Source organism: Gymnoscopelus microlampas (genome assembly GCF_963454915.1).
Source record: "Gymnoscopelus microlampas genome assembly, chromosome: 4".
Taxonomy (NCBI): domain Eukaryota; kingdom Metazoa; phylum Chordata; class Actinopteri; order Myctophiformes; family Myctophidae; genus Gymnoscopelus; species Gymnoscopelus microlampas.
In genome coordinates, this window is record NC_139941.1 from 31213625 (window position 1) to 31232634 (window position 19010).

The 19010-nt window shown below is 43.9% G+C and overlaps 1 protein-coding gene across 4 annotated transcripts in view; it reads right to left on the bottom strand.

The window, feature by feature from the left end:
- The window catches only part of emid1 (EMI domain containing 1), a 59556-nt gene extending 41629 nt beyond the window's left edge, over positions 1-17927 (bottom strand). For all 4 annotated transcript variants that reach the window (XM_084054565.1, XM_084054563.1, XM_084054564.1 and 1 more), the window contains exons 1-3: positions 17341-17927; positions 8670-8783; positions 8402-8505 (exon numbers count right to left, since the gene is read on the bottom strand). In XM_084054565.1, the coding sequence (XP_083910691.1) occupies positions 8402-8505; positions 8670-8783; positions 17341-17531 (409 nt within the window). In that variant the 5' untranslated portion in view covers positions 17532-17927. The remainder of the gene's footprint in view (positions 1-8401; positions 8506-8669; positions 8784-17340) is intronic.
- Positions 17928-19010: the final 1083 nt, after the last annotated feature.

Here is a 19010-nt window from a genome sequence, read left to right on the forward strand (position 1 = left end):
CATAAAATCCTTAATCCTTATTGTAGAGAGTGTAAAAACAGGCCCTTATGAGTTGTTTTTTACACACTGTGTAGGGTAGTGATTTTCTGTGTGTATATGGCTGTGAAAGAGATCCCCAACCTTCCTCTTTGGAAGCAGGCAGCAGTGGACCAGGTGAACTCATCACAGCTGTATGAAACCCACATCTTGCAGGGGGACACCCTCTCCATCAATGCCGCCATTGTCTCCGCGTTGACGTCGAAAAACACGGGGAATACGCTTCATTAACTTGTCAAAGCCCATTGAAGGGGCAGCACTTCTGTGTTATACATTAACGGCAGTATGCCATTCAATGCCTCTTAGTTGAGCAAGGTTAATATGGTGAAAGACAGGGAAGAGACGAGCTAAATTGGGCTTTATAGCGACTGATGTCAGTAAAGCTGAAGAAGGGACGAGTGGTAAAGGACCTCACATCTAGAATGGTGGTGAAGGCAAAGAAAAACGATAGGATTTGTCAAATTCTATATCAATGAAAACTACAACAATAATAATAATAACCCACCCACCCTCACTGGCCAAATTCACAATAGCATTAACCCATTGAGACCTGAAGCCGATTCTACATGTCTCCTAAATCCCAACAGTTTTCTGAAAAACGTTTGTTTCTATATCAGTGGTTGCTCAATCTTTTTCATGTCAAGGACCCCCAAAATTATATGTATTTGGCCGCGGACCCCCATCAAAATATTTTGTTCCAGGGACCCCCAGAAGCAAAGATTTGAGTTAAAAATGTTCGCTTTAAAAATATATATATTCACAGATTTGCACACATTTTCACGATTTTTCAAAAATAGCAGATCTACAAGCTCGTAGCAAGTACAAAATAGGTAACAAAGGAACAGTAAGAAAAAATAAACAGAAATAAAATGAAAAATAAAGAATGCAAACAAATTCACGACCTTGTCAGAGTTCTAGTTGACTCTAACCCAAGGTCGCCCCAACTATTCTTGTCTCTTAAGACCCTGGGCTGTCTGCATATCCTGTCTGCATACCCTGCAAATCTCAGCGATGGAGAAAACCTGCATAGGTTTATGGGTCACTCACTTGGCACACCAGCTCACTTAAACTACTAGGTGAAGGAAATGCTTCCACTTTATTGGGGACAGAAGAGCACGGGGTCTGCAATATTGTGTGTGTGTTTGTGTGTGTGTGTGTGTGTGTGCGCGCGTGTGCGTGTGCGTGTGCGTGTGCGTGTGTGTGTGCGTGCGCGTGCGTGCGTGCGTACGTGTGTGTGTGTCTATTTTCATCCCTAAAAGTTGTTTTGCAGTGCTGGCTAGCACTACTTTCTTTCTTCTTGACTGCAGAAAAAAAGTTTTCAATAAGCTCTCCTGGGAAGTCGAGGGAAATAATAAATAAATCAGTGAGCACAAGAAGAGGCTTTTCCAGCCCACAGGCCAGATGTATAAAACTTTGTACAGATTCAAGGCTAAACATGCATAAAACTTTCAGGAAGATTCAACTGGAGCATTGAGAGTCTGTACTCTAAGTTCTCCACCATTTATTTAAGATTTAAAAATAGACATAACATTATAAGATGTAGGTCAGTCAATGGCGTGTAGAGAAGTAACATCAAATAGTGTTTTTGCCTGTTTTGTATCTATGTAGACAATAAATTAAATATGTTGTTATACAAGACATGAATTTATTTTATCTATAGACTGATGGAATGGGGACACGCAGACGCACACAGATCAGAGATGCTGAGACAAAAACAACAAGAACTAAATGAAAAATATCAACTATGACTGAAAACACGGTGGTCCCTCAGCCGGGGGGCGACGGACAGACTTGAGCCTGGCACCGTTGGAAGCGGCTCGCCACCCCGGATTCAACTAGCAGTCCCCGATCCCGGTGTGACCAGCCATTTGAAGCTGAAAATCCAACGAAAGCTGCCTGTGTCTGCTCTGAGGAGCACCGTGTGACGCGAGGTTACTGCCTGGCGGAATGGAGAGGATCGCGTACACACATATACACGTATGCTGGAATGTCGGAAAAGCAGCGCTCGCCGACGCTCTGCTCTATCAATAAGTAAACAATCTGCATGTGCTATTAGCACCAAGGGGTAGTGGCACCTCAGAGTGCTGTTGTTGTCTGTGTTGCACATGTCAATCTGCGTACTAGTGCTATGGAGATAATATCCAAAGCGCCCTCTCGTTCATAAAACGAGTCCTTTATAAGTTTCCAGGCAGCGTCCTCCTGCAGTTCTCTGGCTGTGTATGTGTGTAAGCCAGGACCGCACCTCCAGAGCATAGGAACTCTCTGCCCGCACCTCCAGTTCAGAGGAACTTGGGAAGCGAGAGCGAAACAATCATCATAAAGGTCGCACCCCGACATATTGCAGAAAAGGCCTTTAAATAAATAGTGAAACACCTATATTTAAAGGGCATGTCCTTTTTTTCGTAAAGAAACGCCTCTTTCTTGCGGAGTGTTTGTTGGACTGTCTCCACAGTCAAAAGGACTAAACAGCCCTGCTAGACCCCTAGAGTAGAGGTCTGGAACCAGACCCCAGCTATAGACAGTTTAGGGACGTTTTTCATACAAATAGTTAGGGCTCGGGCCTTAAATCTATCAATCTATTAAACCTGGGAGTAAACCAACCAAACAACCAATCAACCAACCAACATTGCCATCCTAAAGAGCACTGCCGCTATTAGGGCTAAAAGAGAAAACATACTTCCACTGTTTGGTTTAGTCATTCGTACTTTGGTTTCTATAATTACCTGAATGGTATTGTATGTTAATTAATGACCGTCGTGACAATTCCCTTGAGTGGAGCAGCCATGCAGTATTGAAGGGGTGGACACTCCTGCCTCTAATCTCGTCTGGGGCCCCTGTCTCAGCCTTAACCTCAGCTGCTTCCAATTTGGGCTCAGCACTTGTGCTGCTGTCGTTGTTCATTTACATAACCATGAATCCCTGGCTGCATAAAAGCCTGTCTGCAAGTTGCGGCAGTGGGGATGTGCTTCTCATACTGTATGTGTATTTGTAGATTTATCATTGTGTACATAGACATATAAATACACAGTGTTTCTCAACGAGTGGGTCGAGTCCCAGAAGTGAGTTTACAATCTTTTCTTACAGCGTTGTTGATAAAGCATAACTTTAATATGAATGCTGTTATTTAATATGCTGGTTTCTGACATCATTAACAGTTACTTAAAAAATAAAAAAATGTATGAGGCTGTGATTGGCAATGAATAATAATATAATCATCGATCTATTTGATGCATGAATACATGTACAGTATAAGTAAGTGAAAGGGAGAGAAACATGTCATGTCATGACATGTCTACAACCTGTAAATGTAAAATAAGAGCTATTGAGGTACAGTATGTGACTGAAAGAAATGAGAAGGGTCCCTTTCATGACCGCTGTATAAAAAGATGTCTATATTAGGTCAGCATAACCGTTTTGATAGAGCAAACTCTGTGTGGTCTGGGAGTGGGAGTGAAGGTCACCTGGAGTTGTTCAGCTCCCTCCCTTATGACCTCATATTGGGGTCCTTCCACTTACAGCTACTAAAACTTACTGCCATTAAAGCAGCTAATCATGCTGAACAGCTGCATCCCTCACTGTACAAATGCTCAACACCTTGCTCTCCCACCCACACACATACTCTGGCAGACACACAGATGCGCACACACACACACACACACACACACACACACACACACACACACACACACACACACACACACACACACACACACACACACACACACACACACACACACACACACAGGCACCCACACACTCCCACTCTTCTCTTGCTAATGGCAAGCTGCAGCCTACTGATGTTTAAAGCGAGGGGGCTTAGCATGTAGGCCTCTGATAAGCCGCGCTGAGCTGTGAAAACACAGATTACATTTCTGTGGCTTATTACAGACACCGCGCCTCTGCCTCCCAGCCACGGCATAATTGCTAACTCAAAAACCGCAGCCTCCGCTTGGCTTCGAGATATGGTTTGACCCCCCCACCCCCGGCAAGGCTTTGACAGCCGTGCTAATTCAAGTCTACGTCCACACATATGTTTCACTGCACTACGGCCCCCTCCTGCGATAAGCTGCAGCCGTATTTCTTTTAAGTGTTTGCCTCAATAACACAAGTCAAAATCAACTACCTTCTCTTAGTGTCGTCTTTGGAATCTATGGAATGGCAGGAGAGAGGGAAACAGTCAAAAATATACCCCTGAGAAAATACATGCAGATAACAGACTGCTATGGTTGCTGAGTCTGCACCCTCCTTAATATAGTGCCATACTTTTAATACTGATGCAATCTCTATGGGATACCATATTTGACAGCTAGTTCTAATGTAAAAATGTTGCCGTTGTGGGATAAATTTGATATTCTTGTATAACAAAATTGCCTCTAAATGAGGTATAATTTTGATTTTTCGGTTTGATGTACTGCAAGTTGGGATATCCCCTCTGAAAACAAGAGTTTAGTTACTTGGAATGCCAAAGCCAACCAGGCATACATTAAATCCCTGTTTCTGGCAGACTATGAAAGCACCTCCATCTGCAAATACTTAGGGCTATTTTTTCCCAGGCTCAATCAGAGATAAAGGCCATTGTCTTTCACGTCCAAACGTAAGCCAATATCTCCCCAACCTCATAGAAAACAATTAGGACCCTGTAATTACACTATAGGTCTGGAATTTCAGCCAAGTACTGAGACTGGGGTGGGAGATGAAGGAAAAGAGAGAAATATGAATAGTGCCTCTCTGATGTGTTATCTCACTCTAGTTTGACTCCGAGTAGGCTTGCCTGTTATCGGACTGGGTGTGATGTAATGTCTTGCTTTTGGAGCCCTTGGTTTGGATGTGAAAGAGCCAAAAGGCTAAAGATCCCATCGGCTCAGCTGATTGGACAACAGGGTGCCGAGTACCATAGTGGCCTGACCCCTCCCAATAAAACTCTCTCATTCACCCGAGGAACCTCAGGACCTGGGTCCCTATGGTTTTGAGAACTTTTAAAAAAAATCTCCAATTTAGACCTGTCAATTCAATCAACAAGTCTACTTGCTAGAATGGAGGATGGAGCAAAGACTAGCACATGCATTCTAGAGAACATTTCTCAGACGTCAATTAATGTGCCTGTCATCAGACAATGTGTTTATATGGTAAGTGCCCTTATTTTCCTGGACATTTGACTTAAATAGATCTAATCTGGTGATTGGTCTGTTACTCATGGTTTCCCAGCGCCAGAATCCAAGCCTAGGTCCCAATCCCAGAGTGCAGCTCGTGTGGGCATCGTTGAGGGAGGGCTTCTGTAATGCAGGCCAGCTTTGGGAGTCAGACAGGGCCATGGGGGTTAGGATTGCACTTGTGGAACAACTGTGTAGGTAGGTAGGAGGAATGGAAAGTACATTGGTTGATTATGCACATTTTCCACCGTGTGAGAGGCAGACAAGCAGAGGATAGTGGATGATGGGAGCAGGGATATGCAGTACACCCAACACTGGAACGCTAAGTGGGACTTTCTTTTCCGGTCTGAGTTTAAAGATGATGTTTGATAATATATAAATAATTAAAAGACAATATTTTTAGGAAAATTGTTGTTGGGGGGTACTGGACATGTACAACTACCTGGACGGAGTAGCCTACCTGTGCATTGTATTAACCCATCCTATTAGGAGTGCTGGGGAGCATTTGGGGTGCATAGTGTCTTGTGAGGGACACTTCGACACAGCAGGTAGGAGCTGGGGATCGAACCGGGAACCTTCCGGGTCCCAAATGGCCTCTCTAGCGCCTGACTGAGCCACCGGTGAAAATAACACTTTCAAGAGTTATATCAGAGTTAAATCACCATAGTGACCACTTATGTGGGCATACCCTCACTGCAAAATCCCTTACTGGTCCATTTTTACTCTCATAAGAGTTAAATTAACACTCCACCCAATAATGTGTAACCATCCAACCTGACAAGACAACTTGTATTTCTGCAATTAACTTTGAGAAAAATGTTTCAACCCGCATTATCATTTTCTGTCAAACCTAGATAGTATTTTTAGCGGCGCTAGCCGCTCTATACCTAAAGGTATAGAGCGGTAGCCCTCTATACCTGGCTTTTGCGTCAACGTTCTGATTGGTCAGACACGTCAACAAAGTGATTGGTCAAGCTTCACGTGACACGTGGCTATAAACACATTATAAACACTTATTGATGACAAAATGTATCAAAGGTGCCGCTACCTTCACACAGGTGTGATTTTTAATAGATAGGCCTACATTCTATTTATATATATATATATTTATTTATTTTCAAAGGAGGTTCATTTTACTGACAAATCATGTGATTTTAAAGATATTTCAATGCAGAATGAAATGTTCAAAACTGTGTCATTCTAAAAAGCTATATTATATGGATAAATAACAACATAGGGCTGCCAAAAGACTACCCAAACGAACTACTCACATGATTATGTACCTTAATCATGAATTCAAATAGAAACATCTGGAGATCTGTGAATAAAGCCACAACACAGACAATCTTGCACCCACTAAACTATAAATGTATCTTTATAGCTCTGCCTGGCAACAGTATTAAGCCATGTCATGTGTCTGGCTTTGCTCGTGTGGCACGGTTAAATGTTCTCCTTAAAACAGGGAATGAGGCTGAGAGGAGTGGGATATCAGGTTCTGTGTTGGCAAGGGGGCTCTGCTCACGCGGCAGGGGCAGAACAAAGTGCCGGCGGCCCTGGATACCATCCATGGTGCGGGAGAGTAAGGCCTGGTGAATAGGAACTGTCACTTCCACTCAGCAGGGCCTGTGATCTGAGACACCCGGAACGGCGCTCTGATAAGTGGCTAATCCCAGCATCCCCACTGGCTTGACAGCCCCCAACTGCCATGACAACCGGGGATGGTGTTGTGGGTGGTGGAGTGCGTGGGGAGCTGTGGGGGATCTCTTCCAGCAACAACTTAATTGGATAATTTTCCCCCAGTTGACTCTGTGTTCCTCCACATTGTGTAAATGTATCTCGCCTGGTCTGCCTGTTAAGGCTGTTTTTGCACTTGGGCGAGAGGGGGAGGTCTAGAATGTCTAGGTCATAATATTCAGACTTCATGTACTTTGTGTGTCGAGCCGTCGACGCATGTGTGAGGTCAGGTGTGCTGCTAGTGGGAAAAGTGGAGTAATTTCTCCCCAGCCCCATTACATCAGACGGTAGGCCCCCTGGGGGTCCAAAGAGTAGCTGTGAGTTAAGTTTACCTGGGAAATAAAGGAGAAAAACACCCACTTTTTTCAACACCACAAAACAGTAACCAACTTAACCACAGTAAAGGGTTATTGTTGTACTTGGTGTCACAAAAAGATTTATGGTCACGCCCAGTCAAGTCCTGAATCCCGACATAAACACTCCACCCTTGTGCACAGACTTTTGAGCCAGGAGGCCAGTGCCAGGGGAAGTCATTACACAGTGAGTGGGAGTATGACTGTTTGTGTGTGTGTGTGTGTGTGTGTGTGTGTGTGTGTGTGTGTGTGTGTGTGTGTGTGTGTGTGTGTGTGTGTGTGTGTGTGTGTGTGTGTGTGTGTGTGTGTGTGTGTGTTTGTGTGTGTGTGTGTGTGTGTGTGTGTGTGCGCGTGTGGTAGGTGGCTACTGGAGTTGAAAATTGTGGGAACAGAGAAAAAAGCAGAGCCAGCATGGCACTTGAAGATGACAACATGGCTGCAGCTGGACCATAAAATCCAAAACCACAGAAAAGCCTCAACCTTATGTGCTGCAAAGACAAATGTCGGCCGCATGAAACCAGAGTGATCAAAAAAGGCGGAGGAGGCGTCTGGCTAGGCCTGCTGATGCTAATGGATGTTTTTCCTTCACCCCAGTTAAAAGGACAAAGCAAAGAGGGAAGCAGCGTGTTTGATGAAGGGAAGCCTAATGTTAATCACTGCTTTTATTTATTTAATTTACGGAACAGTACTGGTCAACGGTGAGTTAAGTGTGCCCAAGCTGAGGTTGAGAACTCGACACAAGTGAAACCTGAAAGAAGGAGAAGAGAGGAAATAGAGGGGAAGGCGAGGAATGGAGAAGCCAGTGAGAGAGGAAGAGAGAAATTGGGGGAGCCAAAGCCATCCTGGCAGCAGACTTCTCTCACACTGTGTCTCGCTTCTCTGCTGTGATGTTGGCTCACTCTCAGAGCTCCCATAGAACTACATCCAATCACAGAGGAAACCCAATGGATCCTCTACGCAAACTATTAATCACCTGCTATGTTCACAAATCTCAGCAGAACACCATGTCCTGATCTTTTAATTTTATGCACTGCTGCTGTATAAATAATGTGTGTTCCTGTGAAACATTACTCCACTGCTTGAGTCCTCTGATCTGTTGCATTGCACTCCAACTGTATCTCTGCTTACCTTCTTCACATGCAGTGCCGCTGAATCCTGGACAGCATTTCCATTCCAGAGAGGTCACAGTACGGTACACCACCTTATAGGAGGGTCTGACCACAGTCCTGTAGCTGGGAAACATTAACATACAGAAGAAAATGCCATTCCATGTACACCAACACAGCATACTTCACTATTTGCATGCGATATATATTGTACTATTTACTATACTATTGTATATAGTAACTGTGGTGAATAGCTGTTGACATGTGTTTTCTGGTGACTCCAGACTCACCTGCCTCCTGTGCATCCCTGTGGCCAACGGCATGTCTGATAGACCCGCTGTAGGACTGTTCCATTCTGGACCTGGCACGTCACTGTCTTAGTGATGGTATGTGGACACCAGTTCCTGAGAGGGAACAAAGACAAAAGACAAGAAAGGCATTCATGTGATGGAGTGAATAAAATAAGGGAAGTTTAGTTTATATTCTCCAACGAGAGACACACACACGCAGGTGGATGCACCCCATAAAAGAGTTCTACTATCTCTCTCTCAATCATTTGTGTACTCACTACAAAGGGAACTTAGCCATGCCCTCACACACTCAATAAGCCATTCTTTACCCGGGGGGTTTGATTCTTTTCTTTTCTTTACACCCCCCCCCCTCCCTCTTTTACAGTGTTTATATGAGGTTCAATCGGCCGTGAGACTTGCAGGAGGGCATTGTGGGTCGTATTTACATTGCAGTCTCTCGCCTATCAATACACATCCGCTAACCTTTCTCTCCTCACGAGAGGCAAAGTCAGTGTGAGGCGGGACAGTGTGAGGCGGGAGTGTGCGTGTGTGTGTGTGTGTGTGCGCGTGTGCGTGTGCGTGTGTGTGTGTGTGCACACGCGCGCGTAAATGTTCCACACTGAGATTATAGTGTGTTTTTCAACACAGACTAGTGCTGGGTCAGGGGTCTATTCCCTTTGCGGAAAGACTTTTTCGCAAGACATTATCAGGATTCACTTTGCACAGCTGGGGGACACTAGGAGAGAAACTGACCTGGCAGGAAAACTGAGCTTATGTAAAGGTCAGGGATGTGATAGTAGGGGACATGATGACTGAGAGCTGGAGTGCTGGAACATGCTACCCTCTTATGTTTACATCTTGTGTCATCTTTATCAGACTCGAGAAGAATTATTCATTATTTTCACAATGAAAAAATAAGTTCTCACTGTCGCATCCAAAGCCTCCGCAGGGCAAAAGTCATCAAAATCAGACTGAGAAGGGGATTCGGTGCAGCAGAGCGAGGGCTAGACCAGGTTTAATCCCCAACCAAGATCTCTCAGCTCCATTACTTTCCTAAGCAGAGGAGATATCTGATCCTGATTAGGATTGAAGCGGCTGTATGGTTTCAATCACAGCATTATTGGTCAGGGAAAGAAAATGCTAACAAGCGAAATCATGCACGTTGAAGTAGGGAGAGAGAACCCTACTATGGTATTCATTAAACTTGTCCTACATAGTGGGTCTCTCTGACAGAATGGAGCCACTGGCAATACAGGCCAGATGATATGCCTAAGAAGAATTTAGCTTGAGACTGCAGTTTCTATATATTTCGGTGGATAGATGGAAACTAGCACATACAGTATAGAAGATTTACAAAACAGGTACATTAGCATGTCGCACCACACCAATCTAGTGAATCTACAGACTGTGTTGTCGTCGGTATCTGTTTGTGGATTCTTATATTTAGCTTCATCCCTCAAGACACAAAACCGAGGAAAAATAGTTAGACATGTCTAATGCATGATACGGCTGCTGTTTGAACTAACGTGTTACTAGTCTTTTATTAACAGTGAAGTCTACAAATACACTGATTACCATTATTGCCCTTATTATTATGGCTACGGCTGACAGACGGGGTGGGGGCACGAAAAACAATTACTATATAGACTGTGTTGATTACTATGTATAGAGCGGGCAGTATGTAGGAACCACAATGCACACGGTGTAGCTCACATCACACGTAGCTACATGCTGTGTGTTCCAATGCCAAAGTGTTTGCAAGTGTGGGAGAGTGTTCCCACCAAAGGCTGTTTGTCAATATGTGAGACCATATGTTTGCATACATGTGCGTATATGAGGGATAAGGTTTACACGGAAGGAAACTGCCAACGGCGGAGGATGCAGCGCAGCCCTGAACCAGCCCACATTAACAATCCCCACATGTTGCGGTGCCCGCACACAGACCTGGCCTGGGCAGATGAAAGCAAGGGCATCCATAAGAAATATCTGTACAGCTTCATTGGGCTTAAGAGATATTTCACTTTGGTATAACATTTGTAGTTTTTGGCAGATACATACCTCTCTGGTTTCACGAACAGAATCTAAACATTGACCGTCTAGGTTACTGTGGTAAAGTAGCTTTCTTTTGTTATGCTAACAACTGTTGGGGGTACTGTATGTGTGTGTCGCCAAAGGTTACACAGCAAATGGCAAATATTAAATGGTTGATTGAATGATTAAAGAACATCTTGTGGAAAGGTGCAAACCGGGTGAAGCGAAGGTGTTCCGGTGAGAGTTGATTCATTAAAACGTTGCTTAGATTTTGTCATTGTAAACCAAGATCACAAAAGTAAGTAGACGATGGCTACAAACATGACCTCAGTCAGATCCATACTATTACATTCTTCAATGTTGGCTTTCCCCTGTTTAAATAAAAACAACAACAAAAAAGAAAATAGCTAAACACTGGTGGAAGAATGCAAACTCTGAAGGCTCTGTGGTCAGGTATAGGGGTGGAAGTGGGGAGAGCTGACCTCTTCTCCTCCCCAGCACTTATCCTCCAGAACCAACAGATAAACATCAGAGTTTCCCAGGCTAAGAGGGGAGGCCACAGCTCCACCTGGGAACAGCTAAGTATGTCACCAGGGGGTAAGAAGGGGAAGTGGGGGTTTTATAGGTTTTACGACGGGCCTCTCCCTATCCAAGGAGCATTTCAAATTACAAAATAACAAAAGCAACTGGCAAAATGAAGATTACAATGAAATGTCCATTGAACTGACAACTGAAACCTGCATTATGCAATAATTTGCCTGTCGGTGAGAGAAATAAGCATCCCATTACTGGGGATTGTTGCTGTAAGCTGTTATTACGCTTTGGCTCATGGGCTGAGAGATGACAAAATTAATCTGAACATAAGTTTACAATGACGGAATAACTCTCCTTGGTTAGCTAGACTAGAGGACTACTGTTTAATGCTCCATTGGATTTAATGAGGCTGTATGCATGTCAAAGTGCAAACGGGACACAGGTGCTTGATGCACTTATACTTCATCTCTGAATCCTGTTATAGGACACACACCATCCCCCTGCTGGAGGATGGTGTGTGGATAAGTGTGAAACCCACCAGCACCCTGGTGTTTCACTGGCAACAGCGCCCAGCAGGCCCTCAGTGAGTATCAGGTCTCTCTCCAAACATGGCGCACTCATAATGCTGGACCCAAACCAAATAAATCATCAGCCATCTCTAGCAGTCATACACATCACAGCCAACAGCTTAGAGTGTGTGTGTGTGTGTGTGTGTGTGTGTGTGTGTGTGTGTGTGTGTGTGAGAAAAAAATCTTAATTCTGAAGGGATGGAAAAATATCACAGCTTTGGTCCATCTGTTCCCCACCACTGCTGCCGCCAACACAGTAAAACATCGGGGGAAACAAAAGCGTGCAGAACCCCAAATGAATAACGCTGATGGAGAGCTCATGAAATAGTCTAAAAGAAGTGAAATTCCTTTGAGGAGTGACGGTTTGCCCCCCAGCCCAGTGTGTCATGGGACTCATCCCATGCATCATCAGGCTATGATGGGTTAGGAGGTAATTTCACTTTAAAGTAACTGTCTATAAATGGATGTAGACGCTTGAAGCAGAGTGCCCTGAAACTGACAGGAGGGCATACTACTCGTCAGACTCACGAAACGGAGCAGAGCCAGACTCTGGTCAACAACATCCAGGTGCACTCCCTGCTGTGCTTCCTGTTTCAGTCTCCTTTTCTCTCTCAATAACTACCTTGCCTTTGGGACATGGCTGAACCTCCACCCCCACCGCCACCTCCCTCGTTGAAATATACCCTTTCATTTTTATACTACGGGATGAGGAACAGAAAAGCACTGCAGTCAAAGAATATGCATGGATATGACAGCAATCTGAAGGAATTTTTCTAGTTTTTTGTCTGTGGGAAAAAATACTTGTGGAGAACAAAAGACAAAAGACAGATGTGGCATGCAGTCAGAGAAAATAGGAGAGCAGAATGGAGAAGATGAGGGGAAGGTCATTCTACCACAGAGAGGTCACACAAGAAGCCTGCCCATGGGAAAGGAAAGGATAGACAATTATGATGCACTCTGCACTGTAGGTCCCAGAGGGATGGAGGAGAAGAGACATGGGATAAATGTCATCCAACAACAAATGGGAGAGAGCGAGAGAGAAAGTAGTGGCATTAATGGAGAGAGAGACAGAGAGATGACATTCCAGCAGTTATAATCTGCTGCTGAGAAAAACAGAGGGAGGGAGCTATACAAATATAAGTAAGATTGAACATCTTAAAAGGTTACACGAGGATATATGAGTCCAATGTGAACACAGTAAGAGGTCAATGATAGCTAAGGCAGATTGAGTGATACAGAAAGAGAGACGGACAGAAAATGTAACCAAAACTGAGAATTATAGTGTGTATCGTTAGGGTTACACTTCTAGCATCACAGAGCTGTTAGTGAGATGCTGAAGGCTAATTTATACCTCATCAAATTACCATATCGCTCGACAAAAATAAGTGATTGAAAATCAGTTATTAAGTGACTGAAAATCTGTCAATAGAATAGCCCCAATGTCAAATGGGTGGCCCAGTTGTGCTGCAGGTCTTCTCAGGATCAAATGACACGGTCACTTCAGGGGCCGTGGTGAACGAGAAGCGGGTCATAGCGCTCCAAGAAGACTTGGGCCAAAGGGCTCTTCATACCCGATAAACATCCTCACTCTGGGTCAGTGAACTCGCAAAGAAAACATCTACAAATCATCAAAGCACCAAACTGAGGCCTTGAAGGGCCAAGCTAAGTGATTCTCATGCCGAAGCCACAGAAAAACTTGGAAAAGTCTTACTCAGCTTTGTGCTTGAGGACAAGTCTGCCTGTATGCATGTAGATTTGGAACACCTGTGAGCTTTTAGTGTGTTTGTGTGTGCTTGCGGCTGGGTACAGTATGTGCCCCTCTTTTTCTCCCCAAGGTGTCTGCAGTTGGAAGTTTAAAAAAAATGACCGAGGGGATCTTGGCATTTCTATTTTCTTCTGCACCTGCAGTGATATTAGTAAAGCCGATAATATTTAATGTTTATTATAAGAAACAACATGTAACTTACTGGACACAGATAGCTACGCATATATGGTATAAATACTATGTATTATTTCTATTGCCTAATGTAGGACAGCATTTATGAAGGTTAACAATGTCCCATTCCTTGAGGCCTCTAAATTGTGATGTCATGCAAATGTTCAGCTAAGAGCTGCTTCGTTGACCCACAGAGCTGCCCAGTTGACCATTCAAGCTGGAATCCAGAACTTTATTTTAATCAATATGTATGGTAGGCCTACAGCTTATTATACAGTATAACAACTACAGCATAGATCTACCACATCTGCAGTAATCTCTCTCTTTTTTACCGAATGGGTTCCCAGATTGCATCTGCAGTATTTGAGAAATTTAGAGCATGGTGTCAGGTCGTAGGACAGAGGTTGACAAGTAGTACTGCCTGAAGCTCATAAGCTCAATATATGAGTCTCCCAGATAATCCCATCTAGGACATACAATTTATGAATTGCAGCTTTAATCAAACAGTGACTGTGTGGCATGGAAACATGCTACATTTCTCTAAACAAAATAGTCTGTATATCACTTGGGATGCCAATAGCCGAGTGGTTAAGGCTCGCACCACATAGGCTCTGATGCCTGACAGTGAGTCCCGGGTTGATTCCTGGGCCCGCGGACCTTTGCTGATTTCACTCCCCGACTCTCTCTCACCATTTCCTGTCTCTCTACACAGTCAGTTGCTATCAATAAGAAAAGCAAAAGGCGAAAATGTACTAAAGAAAACAAAAGAAAGTCAGTATATACTTGAGTGCGTATTATCCCCATACTAGAAAATGACTGTATGTTATACAAAAGCACCCTGGTTAGTGTCACTGTCACCAAAACTATGTCCTTTATAAATGTTTTTTTTAAATGGAATCACAGATTAATTCTTTTCAATATAATTAATTTTAATATAATAATTTGAACTCCAACATTTGTATTCATTTATTTTACCACGTAGTCACACTGAGATCAGAGATCGCTTTTTCAAGCCTGGCCAAAATATCGTAGTATTCCCTTTTAGTCTACAGAACCATTGGAATCCCTGTCATTTCCATTCCCAATGTTAAAGGAGCGTGCGCGTGAGTACGTTTAAAGCTAGGTAGTGATGATGGGTGAGGAATGAGGGGCGTCACGGGGCCCCTGACTGCTTGTCACACCATGACTACCAGTCCTCCGCAGTAGGAGCGGAGCAAGAGGCAGCTACACTCTGCTTATAGCTTAGTTATACTTTGTCACACAACCATATTGCTCGACAAAATAAGTTATTATTTCAGTTATCTTGTTTGTCAAAATAATAGACTGTAGTCTTCAAGGACACGGTTGAATACATGCTTCATTGGGTATTCTACAGAGGGACTGCACGAGTCAAGAACAGCACAACTCAACGAGTTTTAATTTACCTCCTTTCATTTGGGTAAGGGGCTTTGTGTTAAGTCAGGGCTTTGTCTGAGAAGACTCTGCTATTGTCTCCCTATGACTGACCTCTACTACACAGTCCTATATTTTTCTACGTTTAGAGCCTACATCCCCTTGACTGTGTGCTTAATGACCAGTTGCAGAGTCTCACAGTCGTTAGTGCACCGTGGCGTAGGAATGTCGGATCACTCAGGCTATACCCATGTGAGAGCCTCTGTTCTATAAAAACCAATTGCCACTGTTTGGCTTTGTTGACACACCATAAACATGCCTGTCTATATACATCAGACCAGACAGCAGGTGGACCGAGAGGCTCACTCAGTGACATTCATGACACCTTAAACCCACTGACCCCTGTCTTCTCAGTCCACATTTGACTCAAAACACCCGCTCCATCTCTGTTCACATCAACTCTCAAACTGCAACAACCTGAGGAAACTGTAAACTCAGCTCCTCTTCCCAAAACAAGCCCAGATGCGGTGGAGTCCCAGCTGCATGTGTTTACTAAACATATCCACAAACTTCTGCCAGTGAATGACAGGGAAGCTGAGTGGGGGGTAAACCAGTGGACCAAAACCAGTTGACCCAGACTGGGACCACTAAACACAACCAGGAGAACAAAGAATCTTCAACCATCAACCTTTAAGCTTTCCCACATTAAAAAGTGTGCATTTGTGTGTGTGTGTGTGTGTGTGTGTGTGTGTGTGTGTGTCTCTCTAGCACACATGCACACACGCACACTTTCACTTGCACGCATTGAACTTGAGGAACATAAATATTTGTGAGATGGAGAACGTCATCTCATCATCAAGCATCGGCCAGCCTTGCACTTGCTTGTCTAAAAGGGAAGCAAAGCAGATGGCGTTTTCCCCCTTTGTGTTTAGTCTGATGGTTTTGTCTCAGATCCACACTCATCGACATCCCTGGCTGTCACTCTGAGATGCACAAAGGCGAGACAAACAAACATACATACATATACACACACACACACACACACACACACACTCTAATGGCAATGATAACTGACAATTTCATAAACCTTATCACTCAGCGTGCTTTGGTCATCGATTATATGTGCAGACTTTATTGCAGATGTAAAAATGATTGCTCCAGGCTCACTATACACGCTCATTCAAAATGTGTGCTGTGTTCACTGCTGACATTTGGATTTATGGTGGCAGATCCACACATCCAAGTTGGTGGTTTGTTTGTCTTTGTAGAGCTTAGTACAAGATCCCCTGAGTAGTCTGTCCAGATCTTCAAGGAGAGCCCAGACAGCTGAGAGGCAGCAGATGTTGAGAGTTGAAGGCTGCTGCTGGCAAAATTTAGAGCACAGCGCACAACTCAAGAGACAGTCCACCTCTCAGAGGCCAAAACAGTCGAGGCCAAAGCAGTGGACAACAATGACAATGGGAGAGAACAGACAAAAGCATGCTTCCCTCAGTTCCCTGAACAGGAAAAAGGAAACCAACTGTCAGGAAGACAATACAATCGGCTAAATAGATGGACATGGATGGGAGTAACTCTGAATGTACTGTAATTTATTGAGAGCATAAAAGTGGGGGGGGGGGGGGGGGGTGTTAAGGACTGATAGGTAGAGACAATGAAGTAGCAGTGCACAATGAGTAGCCTACACTTTGTTTATGTTTAATATTGTTCTCTAGACCAGGGGTCTTCCACGTTATTCAGCCCAAGGACCCCCTAGATGAGAGAGAGATGAAGCAGGGACCCCCACTACATATTGTATAAAACTGTGTTACAGATTAAACCTTTTCATACATTTCACAGATAGTTGGATTCATGCAAATGTGTATTTTCAGATAACCTTTTAAACCCTCAACATTTAGTCAACTTGACCATTGGCTCTGTACTTGCTCTTTTTTTCCCTGTACACAAACTCTTCGAAAATAGCAGATCTACAAGCACACAACCGTTGTGAGCTTGTAGATCTGCTATTTTCGGCTAATGTTCCCCATCACACAAAGATTTGGCGGACCCCCTGTAGTAACTCTGAGGACCACCTAGGGGGTCCCGGACCCCCCGTTGAAGACCCCTGTATCTAGACAATTTGATAACATATAGCTAGATTAAAACATTAAAAACACATATTGAAAAAAACAACATCAACTTGACAACTGCATAATCTGCAATCAGTTTTTACCTTTTTTGATATATAGAGGTGTGAGAGGCTGATGTCTGGACCAGTTGGCTCCCTGCTGAGTAGGTTTTGTACAGTCCCGTCCTCCAGGTCCCCTGAGCAGAGCTGCTCAGCCACAACAGCAGCACCGTCCAGCGGAAACTTCTTCGGTAAAGCAGCGCGGACACACAAGACTCACGTTGACACATTCCCATCTTCTCCGCGGCGTCAAAAAAGTAACGGCCAGAAAAGTTACTAGAAAGCTTTACCACAAAACGCAAAGCGGCCGGTGAACGCGTCCAGCTTTGGGGGAAAATATGCGTCAAAGCCCGGGTCGTTTGGTTACTGAGAAGACGCGCATCCCCACCAACTATAAAGTAGCTGACATACACGAAATGAAATAACTATCTGCCTCTTTAAAAGGACAGATGAATGATGTAATGCTTTTTTAAATGTCTGTGAAGGTGAGGAAAAACGCCACTGTTAGGCTACTTGAGTACTTCGCCGAGTGTTCGCTATATCTACAGCATACAGCCAGTGATCCGACAGCAACAAATCAAACGTCTAGGTACCGTGTTTGTTCTCCTTTCTGTGTGGACTCTGCCTCCCACTTCAAGCCGAGCCTTGCACAATGGGCATGATCTAGTTTTATAGTCTCCTCGAGTCTTTCAAAAGCACAGCCCGCCAAGTCCTACCCTGCCCCGTTTCAACCTTTCACCGAGGACAAATAAGCATCGCATCTGTTGTAAATTAATTATCGGCTGTGAGCTTTCCAGGATGGCAAAAGGTCTCACTGAAATCATAGTTATTGTTAGCAATGAAACTTATTATGAACGAACTTGAATCAGGGTATTCCATTATAATGAAATATATCACATTCAGATTCCTATAAATCTATAACGATTTATCCATGACACATAAAACAAGAAATTGTTATATTCTATTATGGGCCATTCTAAAACACAATCCTTTTTTGTATGGTTGCCATAAGAAGACTGTCTGCCAAGTCCACATGCAGTGCCCAGACAGAAGGGCAAATGAATAGCTGGGGTTACTGTAACCTCTTTCTAGCCATGGTTGTGGGACCTGTAGGGTTACAGTACAAGCAGCCAGTAACCACAGCACTGTGGTCCTGCTCCAAGCTAAACACCTGGCACTGCAAGTACTGGAGCCCAAAATCTATATTGTGGTTTGGGTGACTACACTTCTCAGGTCTCTCAGTGGGCAAAGCTGCAAGTCACATGCACCAGCTGCACAGATGCTGTGAATGTATATCTGCTTTTGCATGATTCACAGCAAAGGTTTCTTGAACGTTATAGCCGGTTGTCTGCACCCAATAGGTGCTTGGATAATTTGCTTCTTTAAGATAGGCTGCATTGTATCTAATGTCTATGTTATGTTTTCTGATGCTGCATGTTGGTGCCTGAATAGGCACCAAATAGATCAGAGAGAGAGAGAGAGAGAGAGAGAGAGAGAGAGAGAGAGAGAGAGAGAGAGAGAGAGAGAGAGAGAGAGAGAGAGAGAGAGAGAGAGAGTGCAACAGTAACAGAACAGCACCTCTTGGAGCCTGAGATTCAAAGCTTATTCATGGACACTTCAGACACAGGACATGATCCTTTGTCCTATAGTTGAGGGCTATATTTATTTGGTGTACCAATACATAAATAAAAACAAATTATCAAATAAATCAATCC